We start from the raw sequence: 15,808 nt of genomic DNA on the forward strand, positions 1-15,808 counted from the left end.
GTGGGCTTTATATCTCACCAGAAATTGAATTGGACTTCAAATTGGGGCTCACATCCTATTCCATAGTGGTTCGTAGTACTGCTGAGGTGATGAAGCTACAGTTGCCAACTGTGGAAACTAAAACCTGTTTGCTTACTGAAATCTTGCAACCAGTCCTTTAATTTTAGAGCCTTTGCTACCTTTCCTTGAATCCCTGACAAAAACTGTTGGTGACGTTGTCAAAAATATGTTTGGTGTTCCTGGTAAATTTCCCCATTATTAGACGCAGTTGGTTTAGTCCGGGTGATCCTCAGTCTAACACAACACCCAACACTGGAAAATCTTGTAGTGTAGGCTTCGACCAGCAAAGTGAACTTAAGTGTCTTTCTTCTGACCTGGCTGATAGCGAATCAAACTGTATTGATATACTTGGCAAGAGCGATTTCCGCCCCTCCTACCCCCACCCCCATTTGATTTATATTCTGAATGGAGGCTGTCTGTTGCAAAGAGGCACTCGTGCCCTTTGGAATATGGCAAGCAGCATATTACCTGCAAACTTATACAGGTTAATATGTTTTATGTTAGATTTTGTACACTGTAACAATTTTAATATCTCACCGACTTTTCACATCTAATGGAGAAATCGAGGCCTTGGATAACTTAACCTTAGAATTGTCCCAGCTACCAGACTGGATCTGAGAATTTTTTTTGCAAAGGGCATCACACGACTCTGTAGTGACCTCAATCATCAGATGTGGCATTGGCTGAGTCCATATATATATAGCTCCTCCAGACGCACCAACGTCAGTTTCTTCTTTTCCGTGCTTTCAACGCAGATCTGTTAAGTGCCCTGGGCCATTCATAGGCTACCTCAACATTTTCATTGTACAGATCAGTGTGCTTTTAAAGAATCTCTCATGTGCTCTGTATTCAAGCCTTTTGGGTCCTATGGTCTACAAATTTCTGTCACGAACCCTCACTCTATTTGTTTGTGGTGCCTAGGGGAGCACCATGATTCTGAGTAGTATGACTCCTGTCACCACCTTTGCCCGAAGGTACTGAGGGAACGTCGAATGAAGCTCCTAGCAGTGTGGGTGTTGCAGTCTTCCAAGACTTCCCATTGACCTCTGTCTCCTTCACACTTCACAGACCCCCCCCCCCCCCCCTCCCCCAGGAGCCATTCCCGTGGATGTCATTTTCCATAGATGTCTTGAGGTAAGTCGTGATGCAGGCTGTTGAAGTTGCTGCACCCCCGACTTTGCCACATAAAGCCTCCTCCTGATCTTCGGTTTAAGAATCAGTGCACAAGTCTACACCGTGCCTCCCTAACTTCCCTGGAGTTGGAGCAACTCTGAACCAGATGCGAGAATATTACAATTCTTTTCATACTATCGTTGGGTCTTCACCTTCTGGAGCGTTCTTGGACCCCAAGAAGGTGCTAGGATCCGTGACTGTGTCCACCCCAGCAGGTTTGCCCTCAGACTCAATGTGGCCTTTGGATTTCAAATCCCTTTAGATGCTGGTGCACAGCCCTTCAGGCTTGCCTCTTTCGGCGCCTGGGTCTGGTCAACCGTCTTCGACGGCACACCACTTCCCCTTTCTGATGTCGGCTGTTTAGCGTCAGACATCGTCAGATGCGTTGCCGGTGGAGCCACCTATATCAGAGACCTTCACTCAGCTCACTGTGAAGCCCCCTTCAATTTTTCCTTCAGAATTACATGAATTGGGAGAAGGGGGAGAGTAATTCCCCACCTCATGTCTGACACTGCTCAGCGTCCTCTGGAGGACAGCTGGTCATCAAGTAATCATTATAATGGTAAATTGCTCACTTTGTGTGGTTGCACTATTGCCTTGTTCCTTGTTCCTCGTGGAACATCTTCTGTATGCCTAATAGGCATTTTTTAGGTAGACTTATGGTGTTTTAGTTCCCCTTATACAGGATTTTCTATTATAACACGAACAATTGTGCATGCAGCTTTCTGTCGCACACTTATGCCCTATTGGAGTGTATCTCTCATCCAAGCTCCCTTCATTCTATGGAGTTTTCTTCTGCTCTATTTGGGCATTTTTCAGTATTTCTTGACACACTCTTCTTTCTGATGGATACATCTGCCAGTGGATTCCTCACCTTGTGAATATCCCCTGTGCCAGCAACATTCGGAAACTTTTGTAGCTCTCCACGCCGACGAGGACGACGTCATAGAAGCACGGCTCTGCACGCGGCTCCGCTGACGTCACAGGATCCATAAGAGGACCTTGTCGGCGTGATGACGTCAGTTCCCTCTTTTTCCGCGCTGTCGATGCTAACGGTTTTCTGGGACTCTCTGTAGCTTTTACTGGTTACTTTGTGTTTCTGCTGGTGTTTCTGCTTTCTTCTTGCTTATTTTTCAAGATATCGGTTAAGAAGTCAGGTTTCAAGCCCTGTAGAGAGTGTGGTAAACACATGTCCATTACGGATCCACACGAGGATTGTGTCTGGTGCCTGTCGTCGGATCACGACGTCGAGGGATGCTCTTGCTGCCGCAAGATGAATCCAAAGGCCTTAAAGGAAAGAGAAGCTAAGCTATTTATAGCGAAAAGGAGAAGAGAGGTCAAAGGCGTTCAAGGTCGAGCTCGAAGTCGACGTCGGGTCATGCTTCGAAGTCGAAGAAACATAAAAAGAAGAAGAGGCCCGGCTCTCGACGCCGTTCAGATAAGGAGACGGCTCAGAGATCGACTTCACTTGCACCTCGACGTCGTAAGGACTATGTTTCTCCCTCTCCTATGTCAAATCCGGCTGCTCCTGTTTGTCCGACTTCACCTGCAGCTTCTTCGGAGCATTCTCCGGCTCCGGTGGAAGAGGCTCCGGCTCCTGATGAGTCTTCGGCTCCATTGGCTCCACCGCCGGTGCAGATTGGCCCAAGTCTGGTAATACCTCAATCTGAGCCTTACCCCCCCTTTCCTGGCCTGGGACAAGACGCATCGAATTATTTAAATGCTATGCATGGCGTCTTTTCGAGAGCGATGTACCCCTCTGGAGCATCTTCATGTCCCATGGGTCCAATGGCCTTTAATCTTGGGGTCCCAGGCCTATGCTCAGGCTCCATTTATGCCATTCTTTCCAGCTATGCCGTCTTGGCATTTCCCGGCGACGAGGACATCGACGCCGCTCCCTCGACCTCGTTCGACTCCGGCTGCTCCTCCGGATCCGTGTTCGACGTCGGCTCCGGTTCCATCGGAGTCGTGTGCGGCGCCGCCGACGCCGGTTCTGAGGATTCGGTCCAGGCGAGAAGCACAGAGAATTTTGGAGGAGCAGAGGTACCAGGTGGAAGAAATGGAAGGGTGAGCTCATGGAGTCAGATGACTTGTTAGAGGAACTAAAAGAGGCAAGTGGCCTTGATTTGTCACCGGAATGGGAGCTTACTCCTCCTACTGATGCTCCCTCTAAGGATGTGGCTCCTTACCACACGGTCATAAGGAAAGCAGCGGAGCTTTTGGACTTACAGCTCCCAACTGCTGAATTTAAACCCAAAATCCTTACTGAGGTTCTTCATTCTCCCTCCACCGTGGTAGAGCCTTTACTTCCATTTAATGATGCCATCACTGAGCCAGTCATGGAGGTTTGGCGTAAGCCCTTTTTGGCTCCGACTTTATCGAAGTCTGTTGCTAGGAGGTACAGAGCAGCTCCAGGAGATCCGGACTTTCTTATATTCCATCCTTCTCCTGAAAGTCTGGTGGTTCAAGCTGCCTGTTCAAAGAAGTCTTCTGGGGCTTTTCCACAGGTTCCTAGTGATAGGGAGTCGAAAAAGCTCGACCAATCGGCCAAGAAGGTGTTCTCCTCTGCGAGTATGGCCTTAAAGTCCACAAATGCCACCTGTCTCTTGGGCCGTTATATCCACGCTCTCATGGATTCTGCTAACAGTTGGCCCCGAAGTTGTCTGAGGAGGACAGGCAGAATTTTAATGAAGTCCTGTCGGACACTCAGGCAGATGCACGACAGGCTATCCAGAGTGGCTTGGACACTGCGGGCTTTGTTGCTAGGATCATGGGCTCCTCGGTCGCCACAAGGAGGAGTTCTTGGCTTAAATCTTTAGAGTTCTCTCCTGATGTACAGGCAACACTTCTGGACTTGCCTTTTGATGGTTCTGGGATGTTCGGGAAGAAAGCGGATGCAGCCTTGGAAACGTTAAAGGACAGCAACGCCACGGCCAAGTCTCTGGGCCTGCAGGCACAGCCTTGAGGTTCCTCTTAATAGAGGTACAGAGGGTTTGGGAGGTCGTCCTTTCGGACCTTCAGGCAGCCTCAGCAGTAGCAGCAAAATACCCTGTATAAGAACTAAAGGGGCAGGAACAGAGGTCATGCTCGGGGTCGTCGGCTCTCCTCCTCCTCCTCTTCTTCCCTCCCTCCTACCACTGCAAAGCAGCCCTAGATCCAACATTCTGGATCATGTTGGTCCTGTGGGGGGTCGGCTTACCCATTTTCTACAAGATTTGGAATCGGTCACTACTGACCTTTGGGCTCTAGCTCTTGTAGAAAATGGGTATGCTCTTCCCTTTCGGGAATTCCCTCCGAATTACCCTCCTTGCCTAGGTGCTTGCTCGGAGGACCACCTTCTTCTCCTGCAGGAGGAAGTCCTTACATTGCTGAAAAAAGGTGTGATAGAGGTGGTTCCAGAGCATGAAAGGGGTCAGGGATGCTACTCACGGTATTTCCTGATTCCAAAGAAGGATGGCAGGCTACGTCCAATCCTGGATCTCAGGATCTTGAACATTTTTCTGAAGCAGGAGAAGTTCAAGATGCTCACCCTTGCGCAGGTTCTTCAAGCGCTGCAACAGGAGGACTGGATGGTGTCGATCGACTTGCAGGATACGTATTTTCACATTCCCATCCTGAAGTCGCACAGGAAGTATCTCAGTTTTAGGGTTGGGTCGCAACATTATCAGTTTGCGGTCCTCGTTTGGTCTTAATACTGCACCTCAAGTCTTCACCAAGGTGATGGCAGTGGTGGCAGCCCATCTCAAAAGGTCGGGGATTCCAGTTTTCCCCTATCTGGACGACTGGCTGATCAAAGCGGAGTCGCCAGAGAAGGTGCTTCATCATCTGCAGGTTACAACTCAGCTGTTGTACAAATTGGGTTTCTCGATAAACGTGCCCAAATCTCACCTGGTGCCCTCTGAGCGCAACCTGTTCATAGGGGCAGTACTGGACACTACTGTGTGTCGAGCATTCCCACCTCCTCAAAGGATTCTCGACATACAGGAAATGATTCCTTTGTTTTACAATGGAGCGGTCGTTCCAGTCCTGAAGGTCCTTCGTCTGCTCGGTCTTTTTGCTTCCTGCATTCTGTTGGTCAACCATGCACGCTGGCACATGAGGGCACTCCAGTGGTGCCTCCGCAGGCAGTGGTATCAGCACAACTGAGATCTCAGGAAGTCTGTGAGGATCTCCAGAGAAGCTGCAGCGGATCTGTCTTGGTGGAGCGTGGAGGGCAATGTGTTTCAAGGAAAGCCCTTCCATCTACCTCCATCGGTGGCCACAGTGATAACGGATGCATCCACTTTAGGGTGGGGTACGCATCTGGGGGATCTGGAGATCAAAGGTCTTTGGTCTCCAGAGGAGAGGTTGCTTCACATCAACCTTTTGGAGTTGCAGCGATACGTTTGGCACTCAAGGTCTTCCTCCCTTCCCTTCGCGGTCAGTCGGTTCAGGTCCTGATGGACAACACTACCGCGATGTGGTATGTCAACAAGCAGGGAGGAGTGGGGTCGCATTGTCTCTGCAGAGAGGCTCTGCGTCTCTGGTCCTGGGTTCAAGATCATCAGATTTGTCTGATGGCAAATTATCTGTCCGGAATTCTGAACGTGCGTGCAGACAGTCTCAGTCTGCAGTTCTCTGCCGGCCACGAGTGGAGGCTCCATCCGGAGGTGGTTCGTCACGTCTTTCGGACGTGGGGAACTCCTCGGGTGAACCTGTTTGCCCCTCACGAGAACACTCACTGCCCGTCATTCTGCAGTCTCCAGTATCCGATGCAGGGACCTTTGGGGGACGCGTTTCAGTTGAGATGGGACTCACATCTCATTTACGAGTTTCCTCCAATACCCTTGATTCCTCGGGTTCTGTGGAAGATTCGCCATATTGATCGCTCTGGATTGGCCAAGAAGGGTGTGGTATACAGATCTTCTCCACCTCTCCTCGTGCCCTCCGCTCCGTCTCCCTCTCAGTGCAGACCTCCTCTCACAGTCGGAGGAGCAGGTTCTACACCCCCACCTCCAGAGCTTACACCTTCATGTCTGGAGATTGAACGGGGCAACCTGAATTCTTTTTCTCTCCCGCCTGACGTGGTAGACGTAATTTTGTCTGCCAGGCGTCATTCCACAAAGTCTATCTATTCCTATAGGTGGTCTAAATTTGACCTTTGGTGCGGAGAGAAGTCTATTGACCCTTTGAGGGCTCGTTTATCCAACATCCTTCAGTTTGCTCTCTCTCTTGCTCAGCAAGGTTTTGCTGTAGCTACTGTGAAGGGTTATTTATCGACTTTGTCGGCATTCCTTTGTTTGCCGGATCAGCCGTCCTTGTTTAAATCACCCATTGTATTACGGTTCATAAAGGGCCTGACCAACAAATTTCCGCCCACTCCATTTATTGTGCCTCAATGGGACTTAAATCTTGTCTTAACTTACTTAATGGGTTCTCCCTTTGAACCTTTGCACAAGTGTCCCTTAAGGCTGTTGTCTTTCAAAACAGTTTTTCTCATTGCCATTACCTTGGCAAGGAGGGTAAGTGAGCTTCAGGCTCTAAGTTCGAAACCCCCGTTCTTGACCATTCATGCTGAAAGAATGATACTCAGGACCAGGGCTGCTTTTCTGCCTAAGGTGGTAACTCCTTTCCATCTGGGGCAGTCAATTACCCTTCCTACCTTCTATCCTCCCCCCCTCACCCTTCTAAGGAGGAGGAGCGGCTTCACAGCTTGGACCCTAAGAGGGCGGTGAGCTTTTACCTCAATTGGACTAAAGACTTTCGAGTGGATGACCAGCTCTTCGTGGGCTTTGTTGGCTGCAGGAAAGGCAGAGCGGTGCACAAGCGCACCCTTTCCAGATGGATTATCTTGTGCATCAAGATATGTTACTCTTTGGCCGGTAAGGAACCTCAAGAGGGTATAAGGGCTCATTCTACCAGGGCAAAGTCTTCTACATCTGCCTTATCTAGAGGTGTTCCTGTGGAGGACATTTGTAGGGTGGCAACTTGGGCCTTTCTCCACACTTTCGTGAAGTATTACTGCGTAGATTCTGAGGTGAGGAGGGACGGTCACTTTGCTCGTTCCGTCCTTCAGGACTTTTTGGTATAGAAGGGTGGACACCCTCCTCTGGGAGTGGGACTGCTGTGGGAATCTTTTCACAAGGCGACAAATCCACTGGCAGATGTATCCATCAGAAGAACAAGTTACTTACCTTCGGTAAGGCTGTTTCTGGTGGATACAGTATCTGCCTGTGGATTCCTCACTGACCCACCCGCCTCCCCGTTGTCCACCCTTGTATACCTACAATAGTGATGATGTGACAAGATTTGTTTATTGCTGTCAAAGGAAGTGTGTTATTTCTTTTGCTTTCCTGCATTGACTTCACACTGTGTGTGTTGGTTTGTATATTATGTACTGTGTATACTGTATATATTTTGTTGTCGGTCCGTCAGTGTGCCTCGAAAAAAAGGGCGGAACTGACGTCATCACGCCGACGAGGTCCTCTTATGGATCCAGTGACTTCAGTGGAGCCGCGTGCGGAGCCGTGCTTCTGTGATGTCATCCTCGTTGGCGTGGAGAGCTACAAAAGTTTCCGAATGTTGCTGGCACAGGGGATATTCACAAGATGAAGAATCCACAGGCAGATACTGTATCCACTAGAAAAAGCGTTACGAAAGGTAAGTAACTTGTTCTTTCCTGTCAGAGTTTTGGGACGCATGGTATAGTCCCTTCCCTGCGGTATCTTGTGTCCTATCAGTGTGTCTTGCTTGGGCAGGCTGCTGTTGATATTTCGGAAGGGATAGCCTTGCCCCTCTCTTCTTGGGCACACGTGGTGCTTGCTAGTAAAATAAAAACCCAAACAAACAAATATTTACCCTCAAATGTAAGAACGCTATATTTTTATATGGTAAGTTATATTTATATATCATTTCAAACGTGAACATGGAACAACATTTTTTCCTCCCTTTTTTTCTAGTGGCGTGTTTTAAGATTGTGGCTGTTGCTCTGTCTCACCCTGCGAGTCCATCATTTTAAGGGCCTGCTCTCTTGTACCGCCACCCCTTGGGTTCTTTTGCCTGCTTCATCTTTGCAGACCGATGTCCGTTTTTTCGCTTTGGGTATCTTCCTTGTCCCTTCTTGTTGCCACATTGCTGTTAAAGGTCAGCTATCACCCATGGCTTTAACCTGCCTGTCCTTATTCTTCAGCTCTCACCATATTCTCTTTGTTCTGTGGGGTGGTGGTTGTTTAACTCTTTTATCGAGAATTTTTGACCCTTGGCTTTTTCCTCTTAGAGTGGTTCGCCAGTGACTTGGTTCCATTTTTCGACTGCTCTTTTTTTCTTTGTTTTCTCTTGATCCTACACGCAACTTATGCGTCTAGCCCATTCAGGGTTAGTTGTACCAGTCCTTCTTTGATTTTGCACTCTCTCTTCTTGAGAGTTCCTTCCTCTTTTGTCTTCACTTCCATTTGCAACCCGTGGAGTAGTTTTTTTTTTCATATACGGTGGTGTATTGAAGGCTTTTTGCGATCTCAATATGTGGTATTCTGCAGGATTTTCTTCTGATAGATTTATTCTACCCTCTTGGGTTCAGCTTTTCATGAATGGTATTATTTGTACTCCTGCTTCTTAGGTACTTTGTCCTTGTTCGATGATGTACCCTCTGTATCTTCTCATAACCCAGTCAGCTCCTCCTCAGTCTGACTCACTTGCTGTCAGATGTTTCAGAGGCATTCCTATTCTAATCTCCCCGGTGTTAGTATTACATAAACACGGGTGCAGGTCTTAAATTCTCACTAGCAAGGTTTTTCAGTCTGCAGTCTTCCTTCACAAGATAAGCCTCTGGGGCTGTTGTAGCTTCACCAGTCAGTTGGTCTTGTTTTCGTGTGTCAGCGGACGTGCTTTTCCTTTTGTGCATAATGCTTCTCACACATTCCCTTTTCTTTTCTAGTTGTGTGGCTCTTTTCACCCTAGTACTCTTATTGTCTCTGACATTATCGTGTCATAATTGGTTCCTTGCCCATATGTATATATTATATTTATATCTGTACATCTACATATGTGTGTGTTTACTTATGTCTTTATACATGTTTTTATACATGTATATCCTTTCTTCCTTCTTTTACAATTATCAGTGTCCACTTTATTCTTCCCCATTTAAGTATCTAATGGGTGCTTTCAGAGGTGCTACCACTGTCTCTTATAGTTTCTGCATCTGATAGGGACATGTAGCGGCAGATGCCTCATCTTAGAATCCTTCTCAGGTGCCATCCTGGATTCCAAAATGTGACATCAACGGTGTCCTTATCAGCTCTCTCTCGATGCGCTGACGTAAGTTTCTTTTGTGACTATTTTTGCGTCAACTCAGAGCCACTTAGAGAAACAGTCTCTGGAAACAGTATGCCAGAAGGAAAAAATCTTGTATCAATAAGTACAGAATGAACTAACCGTAGTAGTGTACAAAAAGGGCATCTAGGAGACAACAGGATCTTCAGTTAAGGATTATGCAGCTAGAACCGGTCTCTACCAGATAAGGCGTTACTGAAGGTAGGTAACTTGTAAGACTAAGTGTGCAGAATGCTTTTTTGTAAACTGATGTCAGCGCAGAGATCTGCCACCTATATATGGCTCTGTGTCATAATTTCTTCAGGCAGGAAGGAGCACTGGTAAAGTCCTGGGCACCACCATTTGGTGCGCGAGAGCAAATGCTAGAAATGTTTCATGATCCAGTCGGATCCCAGTAGCTGCTCAAAAGGTGAGGAATCTGCAGTCATATGGAGTATGCTCCAGAAAGAGCATTATCAAAGGTAAGTAACTTGTTCATTGGTCATTTGCCAGTTAAGTTGTTATTCATGGCTTGAAATACTTTGCAGTACTTGAGCATTCAGCCTTATCCATATATGTCTGTCTCTCTCTCGCTCTCACACACACCTTACCACACACACTCCTCTCAAAGGTAGGTTTTAGTCCTTTTTCTGGGATCTTCACATATGTTTAATGGATCAAGCTTTAATTGCTATTCTTTTTTCCCCCCCAATAGGAAATCAGTGGAGTTTTATTAATAATAACCTACACACGCAGTCTCTCAATAGATCAACAAAGGGAAACAGTAGTTTGGATAGATTATATTCAAGAAAGATCAGAAAACAGCTCGTTCATCACAAACAGGTAGTGTGCTAAGTGTATCAAAAGTCTGCATTTTATGCACTTTTTTTATAGAAAGCTTTCTGCATGCTGTTTAAATTGATTCAGAACACAGTTGAAAGTTCTTGTGTTTTTACAAATGTGTCATTGTTTGCATTTAATCAAAAATATTTATTCCACTCTTGTTAAAAGTGAAGAGATCCCTTTTATTTTGACTTTCTGCAACAACTGATAGTTGGTTTTCCTAAGTGCATTAAGCTGAATGATCTTGTTGTGTTGCTAATAAAAACAAGAAAACACAAACGTTACATATCAAAGCAATATTTCTAGCGTCTTAAAAATGCATGTTTTTTTGTGAAATATGAAGTGGAATTACATTGTAACACTAAGTGCAATGCGCATTAAAAAAGGATTTCATTTTGCCTTGTAGCATTTAAATATTGGTTACTCCGATTATGTGGGCCACGGAAGTGCTTACCGGCATGGTGATACCTTCTCTTAAATGTTGCAGGGCATACTTAGGCAATTCACTTCAGATAGATGTGTATTGTTCATTAGAAGTTATGGTTTTCAAACCCAAAACCACCTGCCCTGGAACTTTGGACACCAGAGCCTGCTGGCTTGCCAAAACCAGCGTGCCTTGTGAGGAAGGGGAAAGCATTGAAGGGAACAAAGTCCAGTGGGGAGCACCTTTGTCGGGTGGACTCCATGTGCGAGGTGTGAGGGAACTGATGCTGCACCGATCGGGTTGTTGCCCTGTGAATCTCAGAGTTGACCAGGAGAAGACTGCCATACAAAGGACTTCTCTGCGACAAGGGTCGTAACTGTGTGGTAGCGTGGCGGTGACCCTGAATGCCAAGTGGCACCCCCTATAGAAAAGACTGCAGTGCTGTAAGGGCGATAGCCCTGTGTGGTACTGAGGTGGGGACCATGCATTCCAGGAGAGGCTGCTATGGAAATGTCACTTTGCTGATCGGGCCATAGCTCGTGGAAAGTGGGTTGTGGTGACCCTGTATGTCCGGGTTGGGGGGGGGGGCACTGGGAGCGCCAAGGACTGCAACTTGTTCAGCACCTTTGCCGGGGAAGTGAGGATGCTGTGGGAACACCTGCCCACCATCACCCAGGCAGGGACCAAAGATAGGTCCATCGTAGCCACCCCTCATCAGGAGATGAACAAACACCCCATGGGATGAGCTGCAGAGAGCCTCCAGTTACTTCAGGAGCATGATCACAGGTGTGAGACTTTGCGGCCGCTGAGTGCAGCTGCCTAGGCCGTGTGCGGACGACTTACCTGAACTTGGCTGTAAGCACTCGCAGACAGGCACACTGTTTATCTCTGAACGCTTCTGTTTCTGCCTGGGGGCATAGGGAGTAAAAGGCCTCACCCCCATCAGTCGAATCCGGTAGCCCCTGCATGCCAGTGGCCATCTGATAAGGGTTTTGACACATGCTATTATCAAATCCCGATTGTGATTCTGTGAAACAAAACAAAGATCAATTTCACATGCCATATATTTTGGACCATTGTGTAATCAATGTTAGTGTGAAACCTCAATATTCTAAAAGAAGGTGTTCTTGGTGACGACGCAGTGCAAGTGCAGTTTTGCAACAAAAGTGAACATACAGGCAAAGACGTTTCAAGTTGTCAAGTCAATAAAACTTGACTTGCAAAGACATTGTATATAAAGAAGCCAGTGTTTCCAGTGACTGATTGATTGTAGAACCGGACCAAGAATGGTCCAGAAATGCAAAGTTCAAATATTTTAAGTTAACTAGTGGTAAATTGTTGACTTTTCAACCCTTTTAATAGATTACAATGGGTTTTCTTCAGGACAAGGCCCAGGTAGATTGTCCTGGGCAATAAGTCGTTGAAGTGTTGCTTGACTTCACAGCTCCCTTCCAAATCCCCAGGAGTGTGGGACCATCCCTGTACCTCTAGGCACCACTCCCGCATACCACCCGCTGTGCCAACACCAACTTCCTCTCTGCGCTTCCAGGAGATCTCTGGAGCCAGAGCACTCCAGCCCAGCTTCAGGAATTCTATGGAGGCATGTGCCTGCATCTTTAGGCAACCGACTCCCTCTGGAGCTCTTTCTGGCTCCAGGAAGCCGAGAGGTGTGATACAGATTCATATTGGTTGGCCCTCGCCCGACACCTGTTGGACCACCTGGATCCGCCCCGGATCTGGACCAACTTCAGTCCCAAGCCCAATTCTGGCTCTGCTGCCCTCACCGGGTCTTGGTCTTTACCGCCTTCTCTAATGCTACACGGTGAATGTGAGCCTATTGTCTTTTCTGACTCTGAGATGGCACAGTGTCTACCCCATCCAAGGTAGAGTATGGAACCACTCGAGGAAAGACATCCTTTGAGCCCAGATACAATGCTGCTCTCCTTTGGTGATTTTGAGGTAGACGCTAAGTATGCGGCCTGTGACCACACTGACTATATCACCCAGTCTTACCCAGGGAGAACTGATACAAGGAGTTGGGTGACTCCAGCAGGCTAGAGACCTGGCTGGGCTCCAGTTTAGTCTCAACCTGGACCAGCCACTGAAGAGAATGTGTCAATCGCAATTGGTCATGAGGAGGGCGGTTGAGGTCTTTGATCTCCAACTTACATCAGTGGAATCAGTGAGATTAAAACTAGTATCTTAACTGAAGTGCTGTAGCTGAGGCACTCCAGTGCAGAACCCCTGCTTCGTTGTAACAAAGCCCTGTCCTCTAGGGGGACTGATTTAAAAAGGTTCTTAGTCAAACTTCAAGTTGCACTTAGCACACTGTCCTGCACCCGGGATCACACATTCCTCACCCAGCATGCCACCCGAAAGTTTGGTAGTGCAAGCTTTGTGGCCGTGTCACAGATTCCCACAGAGTTCATGGTCAGCAAGCACACCGTGCAGCCTGGTCCTCCACTCCTCCCACTGCCAACCCACTCAAACCTCTTTAGTATGCCCTTTTTGGTGCACTTCTGGTAGGAGACAGGGCTTGGCACTTCTTACCAGAGTGGCAGAGTGTAATTTCAGATAGGTGGGTGTCGCAGATCGTTCATAGGGGTTACACCCTCCCCTTCATGGCAGCCCTGTCCCCCATGCCACCGTCTGTACCTTTGCTGACGGAAGACCATCTCTCCGTGTTACACCAGGATTTGAAAGCTCTTTTGGCCAAGAGAGCGATTGAGAGGGTGCTGATACCAAAGGTAGGTGGTGGTTGCTACTTTTTTGAGCCAACAAAAAGACTGTGGCCTCCACCCTATTCTATACCTTCGCCCTCTCAATGCCTTCCTAAGCAAAGGCTGGTTCAAAATTCTCATTCGACGACTGGTTGCTGAATGTGGGCTTGCCCCAGGCAGTCATCGCCCACCTCCAGGCTATGGTGAACCTTCTACATTTGTTGTACCTGGCTCTTAAATGCTCCCTTTCATCTGAGCCATTCTTAACACCCTAACATTTCACGCCTAACCTCCAGTGCAAATTGTCCTGGACTTTCAGGATATTATCCTGATGTTTCAGCCTCGGTCCTGGATTTCGGTGAGACTGAATGAGGCTTCTGGGTCCAAAGGCCACCCACATCCTATTGGTGAAGCAAGCCAGGTGGCACATGCAAGCTCTGCAGTAGGATCTGAAATCCCAGTTAGCATAGCTCTCTGGAAATTTCTCCAGTTATGGCCAGATTTCGGAGGAGACTGCACAAGATCTCCAGTGGTGGTTAATGAACCGCGATCAAGTCAGTAACATATCCTGCTCCCTTACCCTCCTGGAGCTGGCCGCTCTAAACAATTCCTTGCTTATGGGGTGGGGCAGCCACCTGAGAGAGGCTGAGATCAGTGTTTACAGCTCTTCAGTATAGACCAGTCTACACATCATCTTGTTGGAGTTGCGGGCCTTCTGCTTGGCATTGAAAACCTTCGTGCCATCCATCAAAAGGAGGCTGGTTTAGGTGTTCACGAACACCACCACCATGTGATACAGAAACATGTAGGGCAGTGTGGAGTCGTGGACTATGTGCAAGAAAAGCCTCAGCCTCCTGAAGTGCCTGGAACATTTGTACATCTTTCTGGCTACATGACACCTGGTGTAATCTCTGAATGCCAGAACAGACCAACTTAGCCTCCCATGCCTTCTGGATCTGTATTGGCATTTCCATTCATAGGTGGTGCAAGGTCTCTTACGCAAATAGGGAGAACCGTAGCTTGATCTATTTGCTACTGCTGAGAAGTGCAATATCAGTTCTTCTACTTGTTGGAGTTTGCTAAGCTGCTCTCGCTCAGAGATGCTTTCAGTTTACAGTGGTACTTAGGCCTCTTGTACACCTTTCGGCTGATACCATTCCTGCCCCAAGTCCTCAAAGATCAGGGGCCACCGGGCCCAAGTCATTCTAGTGGCTCCAGACTGGACACGTAGAGTATGGTATCCTGATCTCCTGGGCATGAGCATCTGTCTTTTGGTCAAGCTGCCCCTTCAAATGGATCGCCTGTCCCAGCAAAGGGGGAGTCTTGCACCCAAACCTGTGCACACTCCCTTTTCATGCTTGAAGATTGAGTGGCAAAAGCTGAATGTCTTTGATCTCCCTCCAGAGGTCATTAATGGTATTCTGTCAGCCAGGCATCCCTCGACGAAATCTGTATTCACATGCCGTTGGGAAAAGCTTGCGGCTTGGTGTTTAGCCAAGCAGGTTGACCCGCTTCACAGAAAAGTCTGAGATGTTGCTGCTTGTGTTTTCATTAGCCTGGCAAGGTCTGACTCTGGGCACTGTCAAGGTGTATTTGTTGGCTATCTCAGTGTTTTTACATTTGCCATATCAGCTGTCCCAGCTTGTCACCTGTTGGGTTCTGTTCTTGAAAGGGTTGCAGCACATTTCCGCCTTCTCTCTTCATCATGCCCCAATTTGATTTAAATTTGATATTGGCCTACCTGATGTGTTCACCCTTTGAAACCATGTATAGTTGTCTTCTCAGACTTCTGACAAGACTGTCTTCTTGGTGGCCATTACTCCGGCTGGGAAGGTGAACAGGATTCAGGCCCTCACAATTTGTCCATTGTATTTCACTTTTATTGGTTTATTGAGTTTCCTTGGTTCTTCGAATACGTGCCTCTTTTCTGCCTAAAGTGGTGACCCCTTTCACGTTGGTCAAGCGATCACCCGATGTTCTGAGGAGGAGGAGAGGCTCCATCTTTTGGATCCAGTGTGAGCCCTTAGTTTTTATATTGATTGTACCAACCAACGCCGCCTGGACGATTCACTGGAGCGAACGGCAAGGCAGTGCTCAAGAGGACCCTCCTCTCAGTGCATTGAAATCTGCATTAAAATCTGCTAGGCATTAGCGAAGAAACAGCCTCTATGGCGGCTATGCGATTGTTGTCATACATTCATGAAGCACAATCGCCTGCTGTGAGAAAGTGGCTCTGTATATACTGTTCGCAAATAGGTACAGTGTGTACAGAGTACACAGTCCCAGAGGTTTGACAGAGGTT

The 15,808-nt window shown here is 47.7% G+C and overlaps 1 protein-coding gene across 1 annotated transcript in view; it reads left to right on the forward strand.

Moving 5' to 3' along the window:
- The window catches only part of BIRC6 (baculoviral IAP repeat containing 6), a 1,973,616-nt gene that overhangs the window by 887,358 nt on the left and 1,070,450 nt on the right, over positions 1–15,808 (forward strand). Inside the window, exon 33 of the mRNA XM_085609819.1 lies at positions 10,235–10,362. Coding sequence (XP_085465945.1) covers positions 10,235–10,362 — 128 coding nt within the window. The remainder of the gene's footprint in view (positions 1–10,234; positions 10,363–15,808) is intronic.

Source organism: Triturus cristatus, chromosome 6 (genome assembly GCF_964204655.1).
Source record: "Triturus cristatus chromosome 6, aTriCri1.1, whole genome shotgun sequence".
Classification (NCBI taxonomy): domain Eukaryota; kingdom Metazoa; phylum Chordata; class Amphibia; order Caudata; family Salamandridae; genus Triturus; species Triturus cristatus.